The sequence below is a fragment of the Haliotis asinina genome, chromosome 10, assembly GCF_037392515.1.
Source record: "Haliotis asinina isolate JCU_RB_2024 chromosome 10, JCU_Hal_asi_v2, whole genome shotgun sequence".
Classification (NCBI taxonomy): domain Eukaryota; kingdom Metazoa; phylum Mollusca; class Gastropoda; order Lepetellida; family Haliotidae; genus Haliotis; species Haliotis asinina.
The window spans coordinates 65,071-91,754 of NC_090289.1; the positions used below are offsets into that span (position 1 = coordinate 65,071).

General features: G+C 39.7%; 2 protein-coding genes across 4 annotated transcripts in view; both read right to left on the reverse strand.

The window, feature by feature from the left end:
* Nucleotides 1-502: 502 nt before the first annotated feature.
* Nucleotides 503-5,692, reverse strand: LOC137297777 (galactosylceramide sulfotransferase-like). The gene is made up of 2 exons (XM_067829720.1): nucleotides 5,676-5,692; nucleotides 503-1,646 (listed from the first exon to the last, which is right to left on the reverse strand). The coding sequence occupies exons 1-2, from the start codon at nucleotides 5,690-5,692 to the stop codon at nucleotides 503-505; spliced, it is 1,161 nt and encodes a 386-aa protein (XP_067685821.1).
* A 4,940-nt stretch (nucleotides 5,693-10,632) lies between these two features.
* The window catches only part of LOC137298545 (kalirin-like), a 282,884-nt gene continuing 266,832 nt past the window's right edge, over nucleotides 10,633-26,684 (reverse strand). For all 3 annotated transcript variants that reach the window (XM_067830847.1, XM_067830846.1, XM_067830845.1), the window contains exons 63-66: nucleotides 21,315-21,490; nucleotides 19,904-20,083; nucleotides 13,922-14,057; nucleotides 10,633-13,337 (exon numbers count right to left, since the gene is read on the reverse strand). In XM_067830847.1, the coding sequence (XP_067686948.1) occupies nucleotides 13,311-13,337; nucleotides 13,922-14,057; nucleotides 19,904-20,083; nucleotides 21,315-21,490 (519 nt within the window). In that variant the 3' untranslated portion in view covers nucleotides 10,633-13,310. The remainder of the gene's footprint in view (nucleotides 13,338-13,921; nucleotides 14,058-19,903; nucleotides 20,084-21,314; nucleotides 21,491-26,684) is intronic.

A 26,684-nucleotide genomic window follows, 5' to 3' on the forward strand; every position in this document is an offset into this window, starting at 1 on the left:
GTAGTGTCACTTGGCAAATTAAATTAATGGGTGTCTCTTGAAAATGTCTTTAACTGCGAGGAGACTGGTGTGTTTTCCGTGCTTTACCAGATAAGACCCTGGCCAAGAAATGTGAAGCTGCCAAAGGCGGTAAAGTCTCAAAGAACGCTTAACTGTCCTTTTATGCTGTGGCATGACTGGTGATAAGGAACATTGCTCTTGTGACGAAATGAAAGAAACAGCAAACTAAGCTTACTGACTTGTTCACAACATAAATTACATCCATGTACACTTGTGTTGTATTTTTTTAATGTTATCTTTATTGTTGAGTAAAGAAATGATGACTATCAACACGTTCAGTTTTATTTTATGGCACATGCAATATCATTCTCAGGTTGAAAAGGGAGAAGCTGGCACACTTGAGCAATTTCATGCATGTTGGTTTAGAGGGCTTCCACTGTATTTGCACAGTGTAACTGTACAGTTTATACAGTAAAGATATAATGACGTATGTAACCGGACCCTACTGCTTAGAGTACTGCTTCGTTTGGGCCACAGTACTGTTGTAGATCACATCATAGAGGTCTAGTTCAGAGCTGTTTATGTAGTTACAACATGTCCAGTCTACTGTGAAAGATTCACTCCAGGGACTTGCGTCCACATGGAGTGTTCTGTTCAGGAGGCAGTGATCAGCAACAACAGAGTTCAGGTGTTTGAAGTGTGCCACTTCTGAGTAGAAAGTGGGCCCCTCTTGCCAAACCTTCCTCCAGAAAATGGACTGAAAGTATGTGTATATTTCGTAATCTACCTCTGCGATCTGATGATGACGCTCACGATATTTGTGAGTGAATGTAAGCCTTTTCTTTCGTGAATTTTTGTTTTTTGGTAAATACAAAACATCTTTTATGCTCCAACAAAAGTACCGCTTTAGAAGCACCAAAGACTCATCAAAATATTCCATTACCATGACCACCATGAAGTCTTCAGCCAACTGTTCAAGGTAGAGAGAACGAGTGGTTTTATTCTGAATCATTTCTTTTGAGAAGCCAAAGTCATATGCCAGAGAATTGAGTGTATGACTCGTCACCACATCTTTGTCTTCAAAATCCCATGGATTATCAAGATAAGCATTGACAATAGATTGATGTTCTTCCATTTCATAGAACTTATTTATGAGGTTCTTGCCAGGACCATAATATTCAAAAGCAGAAATGAACTGATCCAGTGGATATCTGATGATTGAAATGTATCTGGTGTGTGCCGGCATGATGTTTTTGAAGGCACTGCGATTGTAAACAACATGATTCCACAAGACATTGTACATTGTGCCTGGTGGTAGTGGCATAATGTTGTCCCTGCTAATGGTGTCTCTAGCACCACCAATGTAGTTGTAGCTTAACCCATGGAATGGTTTCATGGGTACAACAAAAGTGAGGTTTCTCTGGATTCCAAAGCGCTGTATGATGTTGGCGACAGTGGAACTTCCGGCCTTGTGCACTTTCAGAAAAGCGATGTGGGTGACCACAGCACAGGAGCCCTTTGATTTGGACTCAGGTGTGTATGGAAGGGTACATCTGTTTCTGTCTCTTTGCTGGTTTTCAGCAAAGAGTGATATGTTGCATGAGATCCATAACAGCAAGATGAGGCAGACAAGGACGGCCACGGCCCTGTAATACAAAATACATGTATACTATAGGATTGGGAACATGCTGAGGACTGGATTGAATGATATACAGAGCATGGTAAACAGTGCACCCCCTTTCTCAGAAAGCTGCATCCGCCCCTGGCTATTATCATAACTAATGGCCTAGCGCCAGCTTGTTGGAATTAATAGCATCATAGTGAGGCCAGCACTTGTCAGTTCATGGTGTTCTGTGGTGAACTGGTTGTGTCCTTGCACTGCACTTTAGAAACAGGTATTTCTTTGCATAAAATTTGAAATGGTGATTTTAGGTCAGGTTTTCATATTTGCATGTGGATACAGTATGTTTTGCCTGTGCAATGTTTTGCAGTAATTGCTGAGTACGGCTTTTAACAACTAACCACCCAACCAGGCATACTAAAATGTTTTGGTGATGGCTATTTGACTAGTTGTGGGTGATCAAGTACCCTAACTGTAGAATACAGATGTTCATGATGACTGATGTGGGTGATCAAGTACCCTAACTGTAGAATACAGATGTTCATGTTGACTGATGTTGTGGGTGATCAAGTTTAAACTGTAGAATACAGATGTTCATGTTGACTGATGTTGTGGGTGATCAGGTACCCAAACTGTAGAATACAGATGTTCATGATGACTGATGTTGTGGGTGATCAGGTACCCTAACTGTAGAATACGGATGTTCATGATGACTGATGTTGTGGGTGATCAAGTACCCTAACTGTAGAATACGGATGTTCATGATGACTGATGTTGTGGGTGATCAAGTACCCAAACTGTAGAATACAGATGTTCATGATGACTGATGTTGTGGGTGATCAAGTACCCAAACTGTAGAATACAGATGTTCATGTTGACTAATGTTGTGGGTGATCAGGTACCCTAACTGTAGACTACAGATGTTCATGATGACTGATGTGGGTGATCAAGTACCCAAACTGTAGAATACAGATGTTCATGATGACTGATGTTGTGGGTGATCAGGTACCCAAGCTGTAGAATACAGATGTTCATGATGACTGATGTTGTGGGTGATCAAGTACCCTAACTGTAGAATACAGATGTTCATGATGACTGATGTTGTGGGTGATCAAGTACCCTAACTGTAGAATACGGATGTTCATGATGACTGATGTTGTGGGTGATCAAGTACCCAAACTGTAGAATACAGATGTTCATGATGACTGATGTTGTGGGTGATCAAGTACCCTAACTGTAGAATACAGATATCCATGTTGACTGATGTTGTGGGTGATCAGGTACCCTAACTGTAGACTACAGATGTTCATGATGACTGATGTGGGTGATCAAGTACCCAAGCTGTAGAATACAGATGTTCATGATGACTGATGTTGTGGGTGATCAGGTACCCAAACTATAGAATACAGATGTTCATGATGACTGATGTTGTGGGTGATCAAGTACCCTAACTGTAGAATACAGATGTTCATGTTGACTGATGTTGTGGGTGATCAGGTACCCAAACTGTAGAATACAGATGTTCATGATGACTGATGTTGTGGGTGATCAAGTACCCAAACTGTAGAATACAGATGTTCATGTTGACTGATGTTGTGGGTGATCAAGTACCCTAACTGTAGAATACGGATGTTCATGATGACTGATGTTGTGGGTGATCAAGTACAAACTGTAGAATACAGATGTTCATGATGACTGATGTTGTGGGTGATCAGGTACCCTAACTGTAGAATACGGATGTTCATGATGACTGATGTTGTGGGTGATCAAGTACCCAAACTGTAGAATACGGATGTTCATGATGACTGATGTTGTGGGTGATCAAGTACCCAAACTGTAGAATACGGATGTTCATGATGACTGATGTTGTGGGTGATCAAGTACAAACTGTAGAATACAGATGTTCATGATGACTGATGTTGTGGGTGATCAGGTACCCTAACTGTAGAATACAGATGTTCATGATGACTGATGTTGTGGGTGATCAAGTACCCTAACTGTAGAATACGGATGTTCATGATGACTGACGTTGTGGGTGATCAAGTACCCTAACTGTAGAATACAGATGTTCATGTTTCCCCGTAATCCTCACTTGAACCCAAGACCCTTATCGTAACAGGTAGATGGAAGCGCCAGTCTTAAGGCTGACACATCAATCTAAGATTCTGGGCTCCTATTATTGAAAGGATCCTAGCCCTAAGATATCCCAACTTTGATCCTAGCGCTAGGATAGGTGTCCTACCTTATTCTCAAAAAGCATCCTAGCTCTGGGATATCCTAACTTAGGACAAGTACTAGGATAGGTTCTCACTTGTCCTAAGTCCATCTCAGTTAAAATCAACATGGTGTGAACTCTTTGAAGGGCATTTAGAAGTGAAATACATAAGAATGAAGATTTTTTTGTGGCTATCAGCTTCTTTATATGAGAACACAACGTTTCGGAGTTAATGCTTACTCCTTCATTCGGAGTTAATGCTTACTCCTTCATCAGGTGATGACCTGATGAAGGAGTAAGCATTAACTCCGAAACGTTGAGTTCTCATATAAAGAAGCTGGTATACATAAAAAAATCTTCATTCAAACATGGTGTGGTACTTGTTTGTTCACCAATCTGGGTGTTGTGAAAACTTAATTACAGCTGAATTTACAACAGCACACAGTTTTTATGAGTTATAAGAAGATTTTTTGAGTTTATATCATCAATTTATCAGTTGTGAATAAGACTTACTTGTTGCAATACAAATATTTTTTAGATCTACAACCGACATGTATTTTTATTCTAACCTGTTCTATCCCTTTTTATTCACAACATCACTCTTTTCTGTCACATTCCTCTGAAATTTCAATGTCAAGGCCTACTTGATAAGGGAACTAACTTCTGTTTATTTCCTAAGTGAATTTTCACTTTGTGAGATGACGCATAATGAAAGTTCAAGTCATGATAATCATTTCAAAAATCAAATGAAACTATTTTTTGCATGTCTTAATTCTCTTTTTGGCAGACTGACGACAGATGTTATATCCTAGTTTAATAAAAGAATTTGATGTGATGAAAATATTGAATATGTTAGCAATACTTATATCTGATAAAATAGTTTAGATCTATTTATGTACAAGTTCACTCTATTTTTCTGGATACAAGGTATGAATTTTTATTATAAATATAATTAATTACAATTTCTTCTAGATCAAGTAAGCCTACCAAAAGCTGAATTTCGCCACTTCCGAACCTTTTACTTTGATTTCTAGTCTCACCATTTGTCTTATAAATGAGATCATAGCTGCCCTTTACATGTGTTTTTCATGCAATAAATTATAGATAATATTTAGGTAAACTCGATAAAGGTTTTTTTCTATCTCACCTACTGAAGAGCTCACTGTCCTAGCTAGGATCAGTTACTCAACTTAGGACAAGGATAAGATCCTTTTGAGAATGGGTCTTATCTTAATAGTAGGATGTCATAACTCCTGTCCTAACTAGTTAGGATCTGTCTTAGCTGGGACACTTTTGAGAATAAGCACCCTGACTCCTTGTGTGGGAAGGTAGTTGGAAGTACCTGTTTTGGAGGTTGACACATCAAAGTGTGTGGTACCTCAACAACAGTGTGTGCATTAGGTCAACAATGATGATGTGTCACGTTACTGACGCTGCAGGGACAAACATGTCTGTCACACCAACATTACATCTGTACTGAAACCCACAAACACTGGGTTTGGTTCGTCAGAAACCAGGTAAAAATCTATATTCTAACTTAGGATCTGTACTCAGGGTCATAACTCATCACTTAAGGGCAAGTGGATTTAAGTGGATTGATCGATCATCACTCTCACTATCTCTGAGTTGATAACTAACACGTGATAACAGTGAAAGGAAAGGCAGAATAGCAATTAATGCTAACAAAAGACTGACTGAAAGTTTATAGACAATATTATGTGTTTGATTGTGAAATGCCCAGGCTTTTTAACTTTATATGGTAAAATAATGGCACTTGGAAGTGTACACATGGCATATACCATGCAAGAGAATGCTTCTGTTTTGACTGCTGTGACCTACCGCAGCTTATTCCTCATGTTGCTGATGCTGCAGATTCCAGTATTTACAATGTGGTGCACCCAAGGGAACATTCCCCACGACACTGACCAGTGCTGTCTTCTACTAGCCTTCAACACGCACTTATTAAACCTTTCCTTATGAATATTTCTGGCATTGCCCGGTCTCTAACTCTAAAGCAAAATGTCCTGGAAATGTCGGCAGTATGGTTTATCACTTACCATAAAAGTAATTAAGCAGAACCTATGACATTTCAAATGAGTCCCACACTCTTGCTGCCTATAAGTGATTACAGACATATGCACAATCTGTAAGTGCAGGCGGTTTATTGACTTTGACAAATACATGTAACTTCAGGCCTTACATGTTATACAGGGCCGACAGGGCCGTGAATTACCTACAGAATTACCTATGATTACAAGCCAAGTGAGGGTTCCAGATCCAAGAGAACCCATAAGGATTTGGGAAAATCAGGCACAAATTGGTTATTTGTTACAATCAAAATTATATTTTCAGAGAATAAGCATTAGTCTGTGAAACATGCTACATCATGGTGAATGGATTTTAGGGTATGGTATCTGTAGTAAAGGTTAGTTTTGTTGATTTATCTCAGTAATAGATGTAGTGGATATTACATGGGAGATGATTTTTTATGTAAGTCAAGTGGTATGGTTTTATATAGATTTAGTACATGATTATACCCTTCATATGTTATGAATTTCAAGCAAGCACTAATCAGGATGTGCATGTACTTGTACCAAACCACAGTGTCATGGCCAGCAACAACAATTGACCAGACTCAACAAACTTGGCACTGCAGTGCAGGAAGAAAAGGATGAAATGAAATATTTTAACACTGGACGCTTGATTAGGACAGGACTGTGTTGAGAAAAGAGATGGATTTGTGCAATATTAATCAGTTTGACTTTTCCAGGTTAATGATCTGATGGACAGTAGGATGCTTTGGCCAAGGTGAGGTCATCTGCCTGTTGCCAACAAATTATGACTTCATGGCGTTAAGAAAAAAACAATACCTAACATTGTGCCTAGGGCTGTAACCATTAGGGATGTGCAAAATCTTGTTATACTATTACCTTTATCATTGTGTTTGCAAAACTTGCTGCAATACTTTATTGTTAACATTTAACGTTAAGGCTCTGTTTCATTAATTATATGTAAACGATTGGCAGCCATACACAATGGAATGGGGTGCCTGAAAGTATAGCGTAACATCTGTTACTGTTAAAAATTTGCCATGATAAAAGGTATAAGAAATCCCCTCAGAACCAGCAACATATAACACTGACAAGTCTGAAATATTCTGTAATATGTATTGACCCAAGAGCAAGATACAGAGATTGACTATACAAGTTTCTAGTACAATGCAACTGAGCCACATCTAAAGTAATGGGTCACAAATATAATAGCATCTCACCAAAGTCTTGGCTTTCAGTGAGAGTGAGAAACAGTTCTACTAAATGTTACACAGCAAGTGGTCCGTCCTGGATGTAGGTAAATGCTGATAATCGGAGGAAAAGGCAGACAGATGTAGATTGGGTGAATGGTGATGTAAACACAACAACCAGCCTTATATATACACAGTCACTGATTCTTGAGTATTCCAGTGAAGTATTAATCTTCATGATTGGCAACAGTCAAAACACACCAAAGGGAATCAACTCTAAAGTGCTACCTATAAGGTGTGCTACTAAAACACAATTACAGATGATACGAAATGTGCCCCAATAATAACTATCACTCAAAACTCTAAATATTGTGACCCAGTAATAATACCAATTACAGAAAATACACTCTTGTAATACAGCAACCAAAGAAGATGATGTCACGCACAGAGAGCTATTATGAATTTATGGTGTACTCACTTGCACATGAACCTTCCAGTCAATGTATCACAATATCTATTGCAATATCTCTTGAATTATTGCACTATACCGCAATATGAAAATCAGGGCCACATCCAGCACCAGTAACGATACATAAAACTATTGATGGATTGCAGCTGTTGAGTCTACAATAGCAATTAATCAATGGTAGAAATCAAACACTGATCAAAGCATCCATATTCGATAGTTTAGTAATTGACTTCCATTGACAAATATTCATTGTGTCTTGTAATGGTTTATTGTTTGGCTGCATACTTGTAAATGTTATTGAGTTACTGTTTTAATTGTTTCAAGTTTCCTGTCAGTTATCAAAATAGACTAAAACTGCTTCAACTTGTTTATACACAATGTTTTCATTTGGAAAATAACTTCAGAGACCATATAATATTATATGGACATCCTATGGCAGCCATTTTGGTTTGAAGTTTTTTGACTGTGTTTTTAAGTTCTGAGTTCCAGTTTAGTTCCATTTTCCTGAGGATGTCTCTCAAAATATGCTGTAGTCCAATCATCAGCTGCAGAGCTTCCAAATTTTCCATGCTTTGTATCCAGGAACTGCTCTACACATTGAGCACAAAATGTTCTGACAATGACTTTGATCGATGCCATATTGAGTGCTACTGACAGTTTGAACAGGTTGTTGTGCCTTGAGATTCCTTTCTTCTCTGAGACACTAAATCCTCATCCAGCAATGTAAGCTTTGTAATAAAGTCATCTGCACTTACAGAACATCCATTAGTTGACTTGAAACTTTTTCAGCTTGCAACATGAATTTGTCAGTTAAAACCAAAAAATACATAATTTGTAATTGAGCGTTCAACCAATATTCACCATTATTCTGGTTTCTTTGAAGTTCTGTTTGCAACAAAGCTAAGCGGCAAAAGAAAGTATAGGTTGGCAAAAGTAAATGTTCTTAAAAATTTTACACCTAGTGGGCGGTGAGTATTCTGACAATCAATGTCTGGGCACAGGGACCTAAAAATCACACCACCCCAACGCAGCTCAATAGATGGCGCTGTGCCACCATGGGAAAATGGTAAATTATGTTTTGAGCATACAGCACATGATGCACATGCTAAACTGGTGTATAAATATGGTTATCTCATTGCATGGCAACACAGTTGATAAAAGCAGAACAAAGATATGGCAAGACTGACATGAGAGGAGGGAGAAAGAGCCATTGGGATGGTGAAAATGGGAGCAACACAGGTCCAAATTGCTAGAAGGTTCGGATGTACGCCACTGACAGTAGCCAGGCTTCTGCAATGATACCTGGAGACAGGAAGGACAGGTGACAGGTGTAGAACAGGAAGACTGACAGTCCCAACACCACCAGAAGACCGGTGAATACGGACCATTCCCTTGTGAAACCGCTTCTTGACAGCGACGGCGATGGCCGCAAGAGTCCTGGGACAAGTGAGACAGTGGAGCCGCCTGCTGTTTACAGATGAGAGTTGCTTCAGGTTGTTTCAGAATGATGCCAGGAAACATATTTATCATCGTAGAGAAGTCCATGCATTCAATTTGGGAGGTGTCATGGTGTGGGGGCGGTATTTGTGGGGAACAGAAGATTGACCTGGTGATTGTGCAGGGGAACCTGAATGCTGTGCAGTACCGAAACCAAGTCATACAGCCAGCTGTGCTTCCATTCCTGCAAAACCAACCACAAGGGATGATGTTTCAACATGACAATGCCAGCCCCCATACAGCGAGACTGACTGTGGACTTCCTCAACCGTCACTATGTCCATGTTCTCTGAGGACCTGCCTGCTCACCGGGTAGGAACCCAATAGAGCATCTGTGGGACATTTAAACAGATAAGACGCCAACAAACCCCTGTGAACAGACAAGAGTTGGAACATGCCCTGAGGAAAGAATGGCAAAGGATTCCACCAAATGTCATCAAACATGTGATGTCATTGATGAGGCGATGGATCATGGCATGCATTGGGGCACGTAGGGGTCATACATGCTACTGAGACTCTAGTTGTGCCAAGGTGAACTGCTTGTGAACCTGAAACATCTTGTCCACTTGCTCAGATATCGGTATTTGGGAGCCCACCATTGATCCATAAGTCACCACGTCATGTGTTGTCAGTACCTCCTTCAGAATGTGATTAGATGGTCTATAATTAGTCTAGCACATTTAACCATTCATTCGTTGTGTCTATTTCTCAGTTCATTAATGTTGACTTATACTTTCTTTTGCCGCTTAGTTTATATTTACTGTGTGTATTAGTTATTGTAAACCAAAAGTTACTGTGTTCTGTAATCTGATTGGTTGAAAAACATGATCAAATGGTATTAGATTCCCGGAAACTGCAATACTATTCACTCCATATTTAAACGTAAACAATTGTTTTGTTGTATCATCAACAGTGGTGACGTCATTCAAATCATATTGTGATGTAAAGTTAGAATGACGTCCCAAATGAGCAACTCCAGATGCTACCATGGGAACCAGCTGAAACGGCCAGCTGATGACACTTCACTGCTGTACTCATACTTGATTAAAACGAGTGCAGACAGTAAAACCCCTTTCGTTTACTTTTTTGTTTACAATGTCGATAAACATCATGTGCTGGCCAATTTCCGGGTGTTACTGAGTATTTGAAGCACAGGAATATTTAATTTGAAACCTCTGGCTGATGCCGTCGGGTTCCAAATGCATTCCCGTGCTTCAAATACTCAATAACACCCGGAAATTGGCCAGCACATGATGTTTATCTCCTAAATGTCATTGTTGATTGACACATAATACTGTCTGCATTATTGTTCTTTAAATATCTGACCGGTAAACCTGAAACCCATGTATCTGCATCTAAACATGTTTACAAATGTTTCATGAATGAACAATGAGTTAGAGACAATATATCTTCTGTTGTGTAAGATATTAAGTATAAGACCATGGTAGTCTGGGGCCCTGTGGTGTGAAATTACTGGAACTTGGCAACTCATTCTATCAACATTTATTCATACATACATAAATGTGTTGTGATGTGTGTGACTGAGAAGTCAGGTAATATTGCTGTGGTATAAAGCACAAACACAGGTGATATAATTGATGCTTTTTATGTTTCATAGCAACATATGATATCATAATAACAATTATACAATGACTGAAGTTGGGTCACCTTGCTTGCTCCAAGCTGATGACACATGTGTACAAGACTGCTTCATGGGAGTTCTGGTGATCAAACACGTGACTAGAAATACAGTACGTAGAAATATAAATAGCCAAACAAAATGGTAAACTAACAAAAGTCACTGGAATTTTCTGTCATAAACTATTTTAACTATGAGCATTAAGTACACTAAACCCACTTTGTTGAATGTGGTCACTAAGTGAAGACCCCTCACGATCTCCTGGATGGGCTACATATTGTCTCACGTATGTTAAACAAATGACTTCAGTATTACCTGGGTGAAATACTTGTCGGTCACAACCTGCCAATCAGATGTCTAGGGATACTAAAAACTGTGGGACCAGTGGAATCAGGATGTTTCTAGAATGTGATTTTTCTAGGGGTGGAATAAGGATGTTTCTAGTGTGTGATGTTTCTAGGGTGTGGAATCAGGATGTTTCTAGGGAGTGGAATCATGATGTTTCTTTGGTGTGGAATAACAATGTTTCTAGAGTTTTAAATCAGAATGTTTCTAGAGTGTGATGTTTCTAGTGTGTGTAATTAGGATGTTTCTAGAGCATGGAATCAGGGTGTTTCTTGAGTGTGATGTTTCTAGGATGTGGAATCAGGGTGTTTCTAGTGTGTGATGTTTCTAAGGTGTGGAATAAGGATGTTTCTAGAATGTGGAATGAAGATGTTGTTTGAGTGTGATGTTTCTAGGGAGTGAAATTTCTGGTGTGTGATGTTTTTAAGGTATGAAATCAGGATATTTCTAGGGTGTGGAATCAGGATGTTTCTGATGTGTAGAATCAGGATGTGTCTGGTGTGTGGAAACAGGATGTTTCTTGGGAGTGGAATCTGGATGCTTCTAACGTGTGGAATCAGGATGTGTCTGGTGTGTGGAATCAGGATGTTTCTGGGGAGTGGAATCAGATGTTTCTAGAGTGTGATGTTTCTAGGGAGTGGAATCAGGATGTTTTTTTGAGTGTGATGCTTCTAGGGTGTGGAATCAGGATGTTTCTAGAGCGTGATGTCTCTAGGGTGTGGAATCAGGATGTTTCTAGAGCGTGATTTCTATAGGGTGTGGAATCAGGATGTTTTTAAGGTGTGGAATCAGGATGTTTCTGGAGCGTGATGTTTCTGGTGTGTGGAATCAGGATGTTTCTAGAGTGTGTAGAAGGATGTGAACAAACCAAGTATGTCCTCACAGATGTAGATGTAAACAAATCAAGTAAATTCCTAGCATCAAACAGAAATGAACAGACACTGAACAACCTCACATCATACAAAAATGAATAACCAGATGGATAATTGCTACTGAATGCATTCATCCCCTTGATAAACAGATGTGCTTTTTTTAGGAATCAACAGGTTCAATATTGTAAAATATGCTTCATTCTATTAAACAGGTAATAGAAATGTTTGCTTAAACTAATTTAGTGGTGAGTTAGCAGAGTGTAAAACTCAGTGTTTCTTTCTAGACAAGCAGCATCAGCGGCATAAATGTCACATGGCTTGGGAGCACTGGGAATCAGTTGCCTGTCCCTATTATACACAAGCATTATTATTTCAAAGATGAAAGAACAAGGGAATAAATACACAATCACCATTCATGATCAAATTGCATCGGAAAAGGTAAAAAATGTGAAAATGAGTACACTGAGATGTAAAATGTTTTTTTCTCATTACGCATGGTGGAATAAAGTTGTATTTACAAGAAACAGGATGAACAACCTACTTGACAGCAAGCCAAGACTACAGGGAATAACTGGACAGCACACGACTTGGCTACAACTGCCTATGTTCATGGATTACTCTACTATCTATTGCAATGGTCTTATTCACTGAATGATTAACTCACTGAGAATACACATTAAATCCCTTATTGTGGAAGCATATCTGATCACATCTGCTCACCTACTGCTAGCTTATGGTGACCAGAGTCTGGCACATCAGTGATGACTACTGTACAGGCATACCCCTACTGTATTAAAAGGTAGACTTGTACTCCACTCTGTTAATACATCTGGAGTGTACCATCATAGTGTACTCCTTGACTTAGCATGTAACATGTCATAATCGCAAAGATGTTAGACTAGAATAACCTTAATTTACATACTCCCTTCAAACATTTACTCTTCAAGCTTGAAAATAATAGCTTGGCATCTGCAAAATATTGCAGCTGGACAAATTCTTTACTCTGCTTGGGTTCTTATTTTATGTGATACTTAGTTCCTCTCATTTTTCAGTCTGACCAAATATTATGAAAATGAAAAAACATGTCCTGCTATCTCTTGTATCAGCAGAACACTGGACCATCACGGTGGAGCCATCGGGACTGTGGGGACCTTCCACACTGCTGCAGCACTACTGTCAAGCACTGTCCATTGTCCTGCAGCAGGCACTCAATCATCAATCATATCTACACAGTAGTCTGCAACCCTGGCCATACTGCAACTCCATGGGCAGATTGGGAGAGAGACAGGCTTGTTGGCTGGAACATCCACATGGATCCATGTTGAGGGGCCACATCCTGCATTCAGCTACACTAGACATCCATGCTGGGGCCATGTCTACTAGCATCACAGACAAGGGCGAGGAGGCATTGGTTAGGAGATCACCTTGATGGTTTCACTCTGCAACAATGATGGATACATGAGTCTCTCACAATTCACAGAACTCAACATCAAATGTGCAGACACATTCCAGTCATTATCATCACAGATAACAAACCAAGTCACAAACAATCAGACAATCTACACACCACAACCAACAGACCAAGTCAAAAACATTGATGTGACAACCTCTGTTACCATACAAATGGTGAACAAATCATAAAAACTGAACTCATATACACCAAAACCGAACAAAAATTGCCAAAATAGGAAAATGTACTTCCAAAACTGCAAAAACATCCTCTAAAACAAAAACAAACACTCTGTAACAGAAAACATTATTGGTCAAAGCCTGTTTGTCTCCCCTTGCTGTTTTCCATTACAGAGTGTTATTGGTGTGCCTAGGTCATATATAAGATTTTACAGCTTTGCATTTGTGCAGCTGGTATTTAGTGTGCCATCCTTGTTTATCATCACAGTCTGACATTTAAAGTATTTCTAAAAATTTATGTGCATGAATGATATTATCATATCAGTATTTTATATACACTGACATCTTATACGGCTGTAACATGTTTTATCAAGCAGGAGCAACAAATTGGTACCTGGTGTCGCCGCCGCTCGATGAAGTCACACAACCGAGCTGTGGCAATAGGTTTTGGACGCAGAGGGGAACTTCTTGGGACAGAGGCTTTCTTAATCCAGGCACATTCTATACACGTCTGAGCAGAGGGGCGCTTGCTGAAAACACAGCAGTATAAATTTATATACACTATTAAAAAAATTCAAACAAAAAAACATGTTTTTTTATGACAAAATGCTGTGTATTCAGTCATAAATAACAGTCAGAATTGATCTTTCAAAAATGGATTTTTACACTGGCTTAGGCGAGTTCAATGTCTGCACAATTAGATATAGAACATGAGTTTAGACCTTCACATTATTCGTCAGCCTTAAATGGAACGTCAGTAGCAGCTATGGCCACCTCGTGCACGAATGACGCGGAGTCATGGATTGGATGAGTCTTTGGATAAATGGGCATCCTCTGCCACTCCTCCTGCAGACATGCAGCCAGTGCTTGCAGTGTTTGGGGCTGACGTTGATGCTAATGGAGACGTCGATCATATTTCTTCCATGGGTGTTCCATAGGGTTGAGATCCAGGGAACGAAACGGCCAGGGGAACACATTCATGTTGCTAGCAGACAGAAAATCCCTTGTAACGTAATGGAGACGTCGATCATATTTGTCCCATGGGTGTTCTATAGGGATGAGATCCAGGGAACGAAACGGCCAGGGGAACACATTCACGTTGCTAGCAGACAGAAAATTCCTTGTAACGTGCTGTGTGCGGGCGGGCGGGTGTTGTCCTGCTGAAACATTTTACATTGGACGTCAATGGCGGGCAGGAGGTGCGGCTGCAGGATGGCGTCTAGTGTAAAGCCGTCAAATTCCCCTGACCATGGACCAGATACATACAATCCATGTAGGATATCGTTGCCCATATCATGACACTGTCCCCCGCCAAATCTGACCACTTGACGTACACAGTTTGGTGCAAAACTTTCATTGACAAGCCTGTATACTGCAGCCTTTGCAGCAGGAACCTGGACTCATCGCTAAACCAAATTCGGCGCCAGTTGCATAGGTCCCAGGTCCCATCTAACAACATTATTACACCAACGGAGTGGATAGGTGTGGTGAACACCGCGTAGGACGTTGCCAACATAGGGTCTTCTGGCTCAGTGTCCATGTTCCCTCAACCTGTTCCGCACAGTTTGTCCTGATATCCTCCTCCTGGTATCCTGGCAGCTGTGCCCTCATCTGTGGTTGTACGATCGCGTAAATGAAGGACCCATATGTAGCGATCCTGAGCTGGCATAGTGACTCGTTGCACCAGTCTAGTGAAAGCGGGTGACAAGCCTAGAAATGGTGCTCTGACTAACGTTCAGACATCTAGCAATAGAGGATTGTGTCTCTCCAGCCTGCAGCTTTCCGATGGAGATGTTTTTGGTGGGCGCATCAAGATGTTTGATGTTGAACATTTGTCCAAATGAATGCCAATTTCCACAAGCTCATGGTCGATTTATAGCCATTGCTATGCTATACATACACATGCAAAAACGCACATGTTGCATTGTGGTGATGCATTCCTCATTTTTTCGACAACAATGCATCAACATTTTCAACCAGTTACTTTCATTTTGAAATAAAACGCCTATGCGTTTCTTTTTTTTAAATAGTATATTAGAGAGACATACTGACATTGGTGTTGGTGACACATGTGATACATACTACTGATAGACAGTCTTCAACTTTCATGAAGATGTATGGATGGTATATTTGTTTGCACATGCACGCATGTTTGTCATGTCCTGAAATACAAATGGGTTATTCAGTAACTCTTGTTACTGCCTTTGTACTGGTTTCCGCATATAATCCCTTGTTACTGCCTTTGTACTGGCTTCTACATGTAATCCCTTGTTACTGCCTTTGTACTGGTTTCTACATATAATCCCTTGTTACTGCCTTTGTACTGGCTTCTACATATAATCCCTTGTTACTGCCTTTGTACTGGTTTCTACATATAATCCCTTGTAACTGCCTTTGTACTGGTTTCCGCATATAATCCCTTGTTACTGCCTTTATACTGGCTTCTACATGTAATCCCTTGTAACTGCCTTTGTACTGGTTTCTACATATAATCCCTTGTAACTGCCTTTGTACTGGTTTCCGCATATAATCCCTTGTTACTGCCTTTATACTGGCTTCTACATGTAATCCCTTGTAACTGCCTTTGTACTGGTTTCTACATATAATCCCTTGTTACTGCCTTTGTACTGGTTTCTACATGTAATCCCTTGTTACTGCCTTTGTACTGGTTTCTACATATAATCCCTTGTTACTGCCTTTGTACTGGTTTCTACATATAATCCCTTGTAACTGCCTTTGTACTGGTTTCCGCATATAATCCCTTGTTACTGCCTTTACACTGGCTTCTACATGTAATCCCTTGTAACTGCCTTTGTACTGGTTTCTACATATAATCCCTTGTTACTGCCTTTGTACTTGTTTCTACATATAATCCCTTGTTACTGCCTTTATACTGGTTTCTACATGTAATCCCTTGTTACTGCCTTTGTACTGGTTTCTACATATAATCCCTTGTTACTGCCTTTGTACTGGCTTCTACATATAATCCCTTGTTACTGCCTTTGTACTGGTTTCTACATATAATCCCTTGTAACTGCCTTTGTACTGGTTTCCGCATATAATCCCTTGTTACTGCCTTTATACTGGCTTCTACATGTAATCCCTTGTTACTGCCTTTGTACTGGTTTCTACATATAATCCCTTGTAACTGCCTTTGTACTGGTTTCCGCATATAATCCCTTGTTACTGCCTTTATACTGGCTTCTACATGTAATCCCTTGTAACTGCCTTTGTACTGGTTTCTACATATAATCCCTTGTTACTGCCTTTGTACTGGTTTCTACATGTAATCCCTTGTTACTGCCTTTGTACTGGTTTCTACATATAATCCCTTGTTACTGCCTTTGTACTGGTTTCTACATATAATCCCTTGTAACTGCCTTTGTACTGGTTTCCGCATATAATCCCTTGTTACTGCCTTTACACTGGCTTCTACATGTAATCCCTTGTAACTGCCTTTGTACTGGTTTCTACATATAATCCCTTGTTACTGCCTTTGTACTGGTTTCTACATATAATCCCTTGTCACTGCCTTTGTACTGGTTTCTACATGTAATCCCTTGTTACTGCCTTTATACTGGTTTCTACATATAATCCCTTGTTACTGCCTTTGTACTGGCTTCTACATATAATCCCTTGTTACTGCCTTTATACTGGCTTCTACATGTAATCCCTTGTTACTGCCTTTGTACTGGTTTCTACATATAATCCCTTGTAACTGCCTTTGTACTGGTTTCTACATATAATCCCTTGTTACTGGCTTCTACATATAATCCCTTGTTACTGCCTTTGTACTGGTTTCTACATATAATCCCTTGTTACTGCCTTTGTACTGGCTTCTACATATAATCCCTTGTTACTGCCTTTATACTGGCTTCTACATATAATCCCTTGTTACTGCCTTTGTACTGGTTTCTACATATAATCCCTTGTTACTGCCTTTATACTGGCTTCTACATGTAATCCCTTGTTACTGCCTTTGTACTGGCTTCTACATATAATCCCTTGTTACTGCCTTTATACTGGTTTCTACATATAATCCCTTGTTACTGCCTTTGTACTGGCTTCTACATATAATCCCTTGTTACTGCCTTTATACTGGTTTCTACATATAATCCCTTGTTACTGCCTTTGTACTGGTTTCTACATGTAATCCCTTGTTACTGCCTTTGTACTGGTTTCTACATATAATCCCTTGTTACTGCCTTTGTACTGGTTTCTACATGTAATCCCTTGTAACTGCCTTTGTACTGGTTTCCGCATATAATCCCTTGTAACTGCCTTTGTACTGGTTTCCGCATATAATCCCTTGTTACTGCCTTTGTACTGGTTTCTACATATAATCCCTTGTTACTGCCTTTGTACTGGTTTCTACATGTAATCCCTTGTTACTGCCTTTATACTGGTTTCTACATATAATCCCTTGTTACTGCCTTTATACTGGTTTCTACATATAATCCCTTGTTACTGCCTTTGTACTGGTTTCTACATATAATCCCTTGTTACTGCCTTTGTACTGGTTTCTACATGTAATCCCTTGTTACTGCCTTTATACTGGTTTCTACATATAATCCCTTGTTACTGCCTTTATACTGGCTTCTACATATAATCCCTTGTTACTGCCTTTATACTGGCTTCTACATATAATCCCTTGTTACTGCCTTTGTACTGGTTTCCGCATATAATCCCTTGTTACTGCCTTTGTACTGGTTTCTACATATAATCCCTTGTTACTGCCTTTATACTGGCTTCTACATATAATCCCTTGTTACTGCCTTTATACTGGCTTCTACATATAATCCCTTGTTACTGCCTTTGTACTGGTTTCTACATGTAATCCCTTGTTACTGCCTTTATACTGGTTTCTACATATAATCCCTTGTTACTGCCTTTGTACTGGTTTCTACATATAATTCCTTGTTACTGCCTTTATACTGGCTTCTACATGTAATCCCTTGTTACTGCCTTTATACTGGCTTCTACATGTAATCCCTTGTTACTGCCTTTGTACTGGTTTCTACATATAATCCCTTGTTACTGCCTTTGTACTGGTTTCTACATGCATAACTTGCTACTGCCTTTATGCTGATTGGTGACAGCCTACATTGGTTAATTGCGCAGACCTAACCACTGAAGTTTCCTTGTTTACGATGGATGATTTAAAATCCAACATTAGCATATCTATATCATGTATTTTTTGGGGTTTTTTTTTGTTTTTCTTTGTACACCAATACATAAATTCATGGTACATGGTTTCAGTTCTACCCTTTACCACACAGATGACTTTTTAGCAGTCATTACATTACAAGCAATCAGATAAACCTACACTGAATAATAGTGCCATTAAATTTACAGCGACATGACATGAAAAACAAACACTTAGTGATGAAAGTGCCACATATTGATTCTATCTTTACACGTGAGAAATTGTTGCATGGAACCCTGAGCAAGGATCAAGACAGGAAATTGGACTAAATCATTTCCAATGGAGATGTATCAGACTTTGGAACATAAAGACTGCCCTTTAGATTTATACATGTAACATTCCACCAAGTAATAGGGATCCCAACAAATGGAGAAGTGTAACTGATGGTCAAAGGGAGATAATCCACCAGTTGAAACTCCATGTGACGTATAAGCATGATAACACATGCATTGGTGACCTGGTGTATTAATACTTGCAGTCCAGGCCAGTGTCATGCCATGACTGTCACATAATAAAGTGTCTCATCCATGAAGCATTGAACCGAAAAATATTCATGGAACTATTCTGTTTCCATATTTATTCCTTGATGTTGTATACAACCATTTTGCTGTCAAAAGGAATTTTTCTAGAATCAGCCAATTTCTAGACCTGCCATGGGGCCCCTTTTCAGACCCAAGCATGCCACAACAGTGATGGTCAGGTCAATTTTCACTCCTGTCAAAACCAGTAGAGAAAAAGAGGCTTAAATTCATACCCTTCCTTTCATTCAATGAAATGTCAAAATACAATAAACGTAGGCCTTGTATTTTAGAACAGGAACAAAAATGAAATCACAATTTCAATTAAAATAACATAGTTTCTCCATAACAGGTTGAACTTCCTTTAATCTGGAATGTTAGATAAAATGCCTGGTCCTACATTCAGACATTGTACTTCACTCAAAAGATCCTACCAGAGCTGCTATCATGTCTGTTCATCTTTCTAGACATTATAGGACAATAGAAAAAATACCTTTTCAGTTGAGCATTTGGCCATGTGATATGTCCCAACTTGTGGCAGCACTGAGACAAGGTTTATATGATTCCTTTCTTATTCCCAGCTTACTTCAACACTGGGTTGATGAGTATGACCATATCTACCAAGGCTATCAATGTTGTGGTGAATGTTTACCTGAGTTCTTCCACAAGCATGGTCCTGATCAGGTCCTTGGCATCCTGGGAGATGCCTGCAAAGTACTCGTCGGGGAAGCAGTAGTCGTTACGGACAATGTTGGAGCATGTTTCCTCCTGGCTCTCATCCAGGAAAGGGGACACCCCGCTGAGCAGAACGTACACAATGACACCAATACTCCTGCAAATGAGAGATGCTATGGACACCTGGATCTCATCATTAACACTTCCACTTAATCAGGATGAACTTTACTCAGCCTTCATCACTTCCACAACAAAGAAATAACTCAAACAAATCTGACTAAGGTACAAAGACATCTATCGAAGTCTTGTGTTACAATGTAAAGCTACCATGGACTTGATTCAAACATGAATTAGCTTCCATAGTGTCACGTCCTTTTCACTACCAACTTATCTGTATAGTTTTATAGTAAACCCTATCCTCAGGCATAATACAGCTATCCAGTTTTGTGGCAAAATTTGTCCTCAAACCCCTTGTAACTGCTCCTACCACGGCAGAAACACATCACTTGTTCCTAAATAACTTCCATTGACAATGCAGGATACACTTGAGAGGTCGGAGGAATTAATTTCTGATGTAGAGTTAGAATTCGACAGTAATTGACTATGCTACATCATGCCCACTTTTACTAGAGTGACGTACCTACTTGGCCACTGTCTAGTAGGGTTAGGGTTAGGGTTAGGTTAACCCTTTACTAGAGTCACGTACCTACTTGGCCACAGTCTAGTAGGGTTAGGGTTAGGGTTAGGTTAACCCTTTACTAGAGTGACGTACCTACTTGGCCACTGTCTAGTAGGAATGTTTACTACATGATGCATTTCCTGGTTCTACATTCGTCAAACTCTGTTGAATGATGTCCCTGTTCTGTGATGACATACTGGGGTGGAGATATATGACATGCTTCAATACTAGTTATGAGGTCATTCATGACATTATTTTAATTTCAGAGGTCATAAGTTACGTCACTTCCAAGACACTGTCACGCCGAATACATATATTCTTACCTCACCTCAAGACATGATTTTTGTACAAATCCATTTCATGTTAAGCAACAGGTGAACCTATAGTTTCATGTATGAATGGATGTTTCACATGTTATATACCAGCTATAAACCAGATAATGTACTCCAAGATGTGCTGATGATCTGAAAAATTTCCCTGAAGTGCATTTCCACCTACCCTTTGGGCTTTATGATATATGGGCACCCTCCCTCTCCAAAATGCTGGATCAACCCCTGTTGTGTGATATTATATCTAAAAGTTGGGATCAGCAAATATTATGGGGGTACACAGGATTACCTGCCTTGCACATGTTCAGGGGCATTAAGTCTGACCATGAGGTTTGCTTTGTAATTAGTTATGTCAGTAACACTGATGAAAGAAAACCCACCAGATATCAGTGAGGAGTCCCACTGGCGTTCCACTGATCAACTCAGGACTCATGAACTCAGTGTTGCCCATGATGGGGTGGATGTAGTAGTTGTTGTAGATGTGTCGGGCGTCACCAAAGTCAGTAAGCTTGAGACCAGTTCCCATGGCACCAACTTCCACCAAAAGGTTCTCAGGCTGGATGACATGAAGACGTATAAAACAAACCTCATAGCACAGGAATAATATTGCCAGAACAGCACTCAACACAACAGAGATAGCACTAACATGGGAAAACACTCTACACAACCATATCAGCACATCAAAGAATATGGTAATGACATTCGTAGTTGGGATGTACATTTTTTGCTGTTTAGTTCTGAGATGTGGCAGTTGAGGTATGTACCCTGATGTCCCGGTGTGTTACATGAAGGTATGTACCCTGATGTCCCAGTGTTACATGAAGGTATGTACCCTGATGTCCCGGTGTGTTACATGAAGGTATGTACCCTGATGTCCCGGTGTGCTACATGAAGGTATGTACCCTGATGTCCCGGTGTGTTACATGAAGGTATGTACCCTGATGTCCCGGTGTGCTACATGAAGGTATGTACCCTGATGTCCCGGTGTGCTACATGAAGGTATGTACCCTGATGTCCCGGTGTGCTACATGAAGGTATGTACCCTGATGTCCCGGTGTGTTACATGAAGGTATGTACCCTGATGTCCCGGTGTGTTACATGAAGGTATGTACCCTGATGTCCCGGTGTGTTACATGAAGGTATGTACCCTGATGTCCCGGTGTGTTACATGAAGGTATGTACCCTGATGTCCCGGTGTGTTACATGAAGGTATGTACCCTGATGTCCCGGTGTGTTACATGAAGGTATGTACCCTGATGTCCCGGTGTGTTACATGAAGGTATGTACCCTGATGTCCCGGTGTGCTACATGAAGGTATGTACCCTGATGTCCCGGTGTGTTACATGAAGGTATGTACCCTGATGTCCCGGTGTGTTACATGAAGGTATGTACCCTGATGTCCCGGTGTGTTACATGAAGGTATGTACCCTGATGTCCCGGTGTGTTACATGAAGGTATGTACCCTGATGTCCCGGTGTGTTACATGAAGGTATGTACCCTGATGTCCCGGTGTGCTACATGAAGGTATGTACCCTGATGTCCCGGTGTGTTACATGAAGGTATGTACCCTGATGTCCCGGTGTGTTACATGAAGGTATGTACCCTGATGTCCCGGTGTGCTACATGAAGGTATGTACCCTGATGTCCCGGTGTGTTACATGAAGGTATGTACCCTGATGTCCCGGTGTGCTACATGAAGGTATGTACCCTGATGTCCCGGTGTGTTACATGAAGGTATGTACCCTGATGTCCCGGTGTGCTACATGAAGGTATGTACCCTGATGTCCCGGTGTGCTACATGAAGGTATGTACCCTGATGTCCCGGTGTGCTACATGAAGGTATGTACCCTGATGTCCCGGTGTGTTACATGAAGGTATGTACCCTGATGTCCCGGTGTGCTACATGAAGGTATGTACCCTGATGTCCCGGTGTGCTACATGAAGGTATGTACCCTGATGTCCCGGTGTGCTACATGAAGGTATGTACCCTGATGTCCCGGTGTGCTACATGAAGGTATGTACCCTGATGTCCCGGTGTGCTACATGAAGGTATGTACCCTGATGTCCCGGTGTGCTACATGAAGGTATGTACCCTGATGTCCCGGTGTGTTACATGAAGGTATGTACCCTGATGTCCCGGTGTGTTACATGAAGGTATGTACCCTGATGTCCTGGAGTGGGACATGGAGGTATGTACCTTAATGTCTTGGTGTGTTACGTGAAGGTATGTACCCTAATGTCCTGGAGTGGGACATGGAGGTATGTACCTTAATGTCTTGGTGTGTTACGTGAAGGTATGTACCATAATGTCCTACAGTGGGACATGGAGGTATGTACCTTAATGTCTTGGTGTGTTACGTGAAGGTATGTACCCTAATGTCCTACAGTGGGACATGGAGGTATGTACCTTAATGTCTTGGTGTGTTACGTGAAGGTATGTACCCTAATGTCCTACAGTGGGACATGGAGGTATGTACCTCAATGTCTTGGTGTGTTACGTGAAGGTATGTACCCTAATGTCCTACAGTGGGACATGGAGGAATGTACCTTAATGTCTTGGTGTGGTGCATGGAGAAAAAAAGGTGATTCCCAAAAATGTCCAATTTGGAAATATCTGATTTCCAAAATTGGAAAGATGATATTTACAAGGCTTGGAAATTTGTGGATATTTAGGATGGAATTTACTGTTGCTTTTTTCAGTTCCTCCTTCTCCCAATGATACACATTAGTGTATAGACTTAACCACTAGTATTCCATTCATATTTTGTTCTGTTAGAGTTCTTACAGGCTAATGTACATAGGTGGTCATGCATTTGACATAGTTATTCATGAGAACTGCAGGAATAAGCCGTATTTTCATAGTATGCGTGACATGTGAAGAGACACATTTTCTGAAAAAAAGCCTGAGAAATCGAAGTTCAAACAATTCACTAATTAAAAAGTGGTTTCAACTGCTATGCTGCACTGCACTAATAATGCATGTGCACTGAATAGGTTTGCAGAGCTTGAAACAGTTTGCCTGCCCACAGTATGAGGTTGTGAGCAGTGGTCTAATCTTGGTTGCTTACACAAACAAATATAAATAATTTACTCGTTACATTAAAAAACAAAACATGTTAATTGTGATAAGCAGACTCTGTCATGGAGGAAACTCAATGTCTGGTTTATTGGCACCTGTATGTCTGCCTTTCTGTCTGCTAAGAACAATATGCAATATACAACTTCAATCATTGACCACATGCAATTAACACCTATCAGGCTTATAAGCCATTACCAAAGAGCGGCATATCGGCAAATGAACCAGTGGCCAATGAAAAAGCTGTGTTACACTTGAGTGCACACCCACCAGCTATGACTGGGTTTAGTATCACTGCTGCTTCATTTCAAGGGACGGAAACCCAAGTACAAAATATTGCACTTTTGATTTGCCATTACATGTATACGCTTATAATTTTCTTTATTTGTTTTTTTCTTAATCAACAATGCATTTTATTTATCATGAATAAGTGATAACTATGTTTTAATTATGTTTGATGTTTTGGTTGCATGTGCCCTTTAAAAACAAGAGTAATCAGAAGATGACATATCCCCCCAGCCCCCACATATTTGAAAGGACAAATCATCTGACAGTTAATTAATGTTTTTTTGACTAAGTCTGAATTGTTTCCATGGAAACCAGGAAAAGTAAAAATGCCAAAACTTTGTAAATAGCAAAAGGCACCACTTTGTGGTCGGCCTCAAATATCTGCCAAGTTTTGCTGAAAGATATTGAAAAGTTTTCGAGTTCTGCTCCGGAAATGAAGCCCATCAATCCATTTTGAGACAAAGGCCAAATCGTTTCCATGGAAACCCAGAAAATGATAAATCACTAAAACTTGTAAATAGCAAACGGCACCACTTTGGGGTCTGCCACACATATCTACCAAGTTTTAGTGACATATATTAGGAAGTTTTTGAGTTGTGCTCTGGAAGCAAAACACACCTGTCAATTTGAGACTAAGTCCAAAACCTTTCTATGGAAACCGAGAAAATCATAATTCACAAAAACCTGTAAATAATGGTGTATGTGAAAGAAGTTTTAGAATAATAACTAGAAATATTCAAACAACGCAGTGTAGTATTTCAATGGAGGATCAGATCAGGTCAGCGATATGTTGCATTTTTTTTAGATTATGAAACTATCACTATTATTTGTAAACACATTTCACCTGACAGTATACTCCCCTCATAAGAATCAAAGGTGTATATTGTGAAAGATGTTTTTGAAGCAATAACTAGAAACACTCAAACAAGGCCGTGTAGTATTTCAGTGCCGGTTCAGAACAGTTCTGCGATGTGTCATATTTTTCACACACCTCGAATACACCCTAACAATTTTTTATGTCATAAAACTATCACTATTACTTGCAAATACCTTTCAGTTAGAGGTATGTTTCCCTTCTAAAGATTAAACAAGTGTGTGAAAGAGGTTTTTTTGATGAGTTTCTTCTCCCTCTGTAGATAGTCTCCCTAGTATATAGATTAGTAAATCTACACACATAAACACTACCTTTTGACAAATCCACTCTACAAGAAAAAAGTAGTTAATCAATCAGCGTGTTAGCAGTTAATCCTTTGATCGATATTTGGTTTTGTATCTTAGCTGATAATTCCTGAACTTCTATGTACTGGATTTAATCATGTGAGGAGAGTGGTCAAATCTGCAGTCACCTGCTGTTTAATGCTATTCTTTAAAGGATTGAAGCAAGATCGGCATGTTCATCTTTTGATGTATTGGTATAAAATATGTCTCTGTTGTGACACCAGTGATGAAGTAACTTTCATTTGTTTAGAAAATGTTAAAACCTGCATTGAGAATGCAATGCCAATCATAAAACAATGCTTCACAGATACCGAATTCTTTTGGATGCACAGAGGGGATGTTCCATGTTTATGCCAGTGCTGTTATCAAGATAATAGTTACTACAACCAGCTGAATGGAACAATATATGCATAGTAACAAGCAGCAAAGTAACAACAGGTAATTTCGCAAGTAGCACATCGTTGGATGGGGCCAACAGAAAAGTAAAATCAACAAATTGTATGCAGGCTGATAGGATGCAAACTGAACAGCTAATTGCCTGATTCTATCTATAAATCAACACCACCATGACAAAGCCGAAACACACACCACCGTCCAAGTGATGGAATCAATCAACATTCAATAAGTTTGTTTGTCCTGAACTACCGCTTTATGCAATAAACAGGGAGTTGTTACCACGCGAGTGGTATGTTTCATTATGTATCCTCATACTGTTTACTGCAGTATACATGAGATAAGTGCTTCAGGTTGCAAATGACCAATCTCTTGAACTTGATTCAAGTGCTACTTAAATAAACTGATACCTAACAAATTGATCTCAGATTAAAATATCTCATTCCAAATTCATCCTATTTCAGGTGCTAAGAAATGATGATGTTTTACATATTAGATAAAAAATCTATCGGTACCAGTTTGATGTGTTTGCTGATTGGTTAACTAACAAAGTGAGCACATATTTGACAAATTAAGTTAGGGATATTGGTATTTTAATGATTGATATTTTATCTGTGTCAATGAATGAATAGATAATTATGTAAAATTTCAATATTTGCAAATATCCCTAACTATGTTTGTCTAGTATATATATTTTTACCATTACATGAATCATTAAATCATCATTTATGCCATTAATATGTTCTCTTATCCATTTTATCATACAGCATTTATT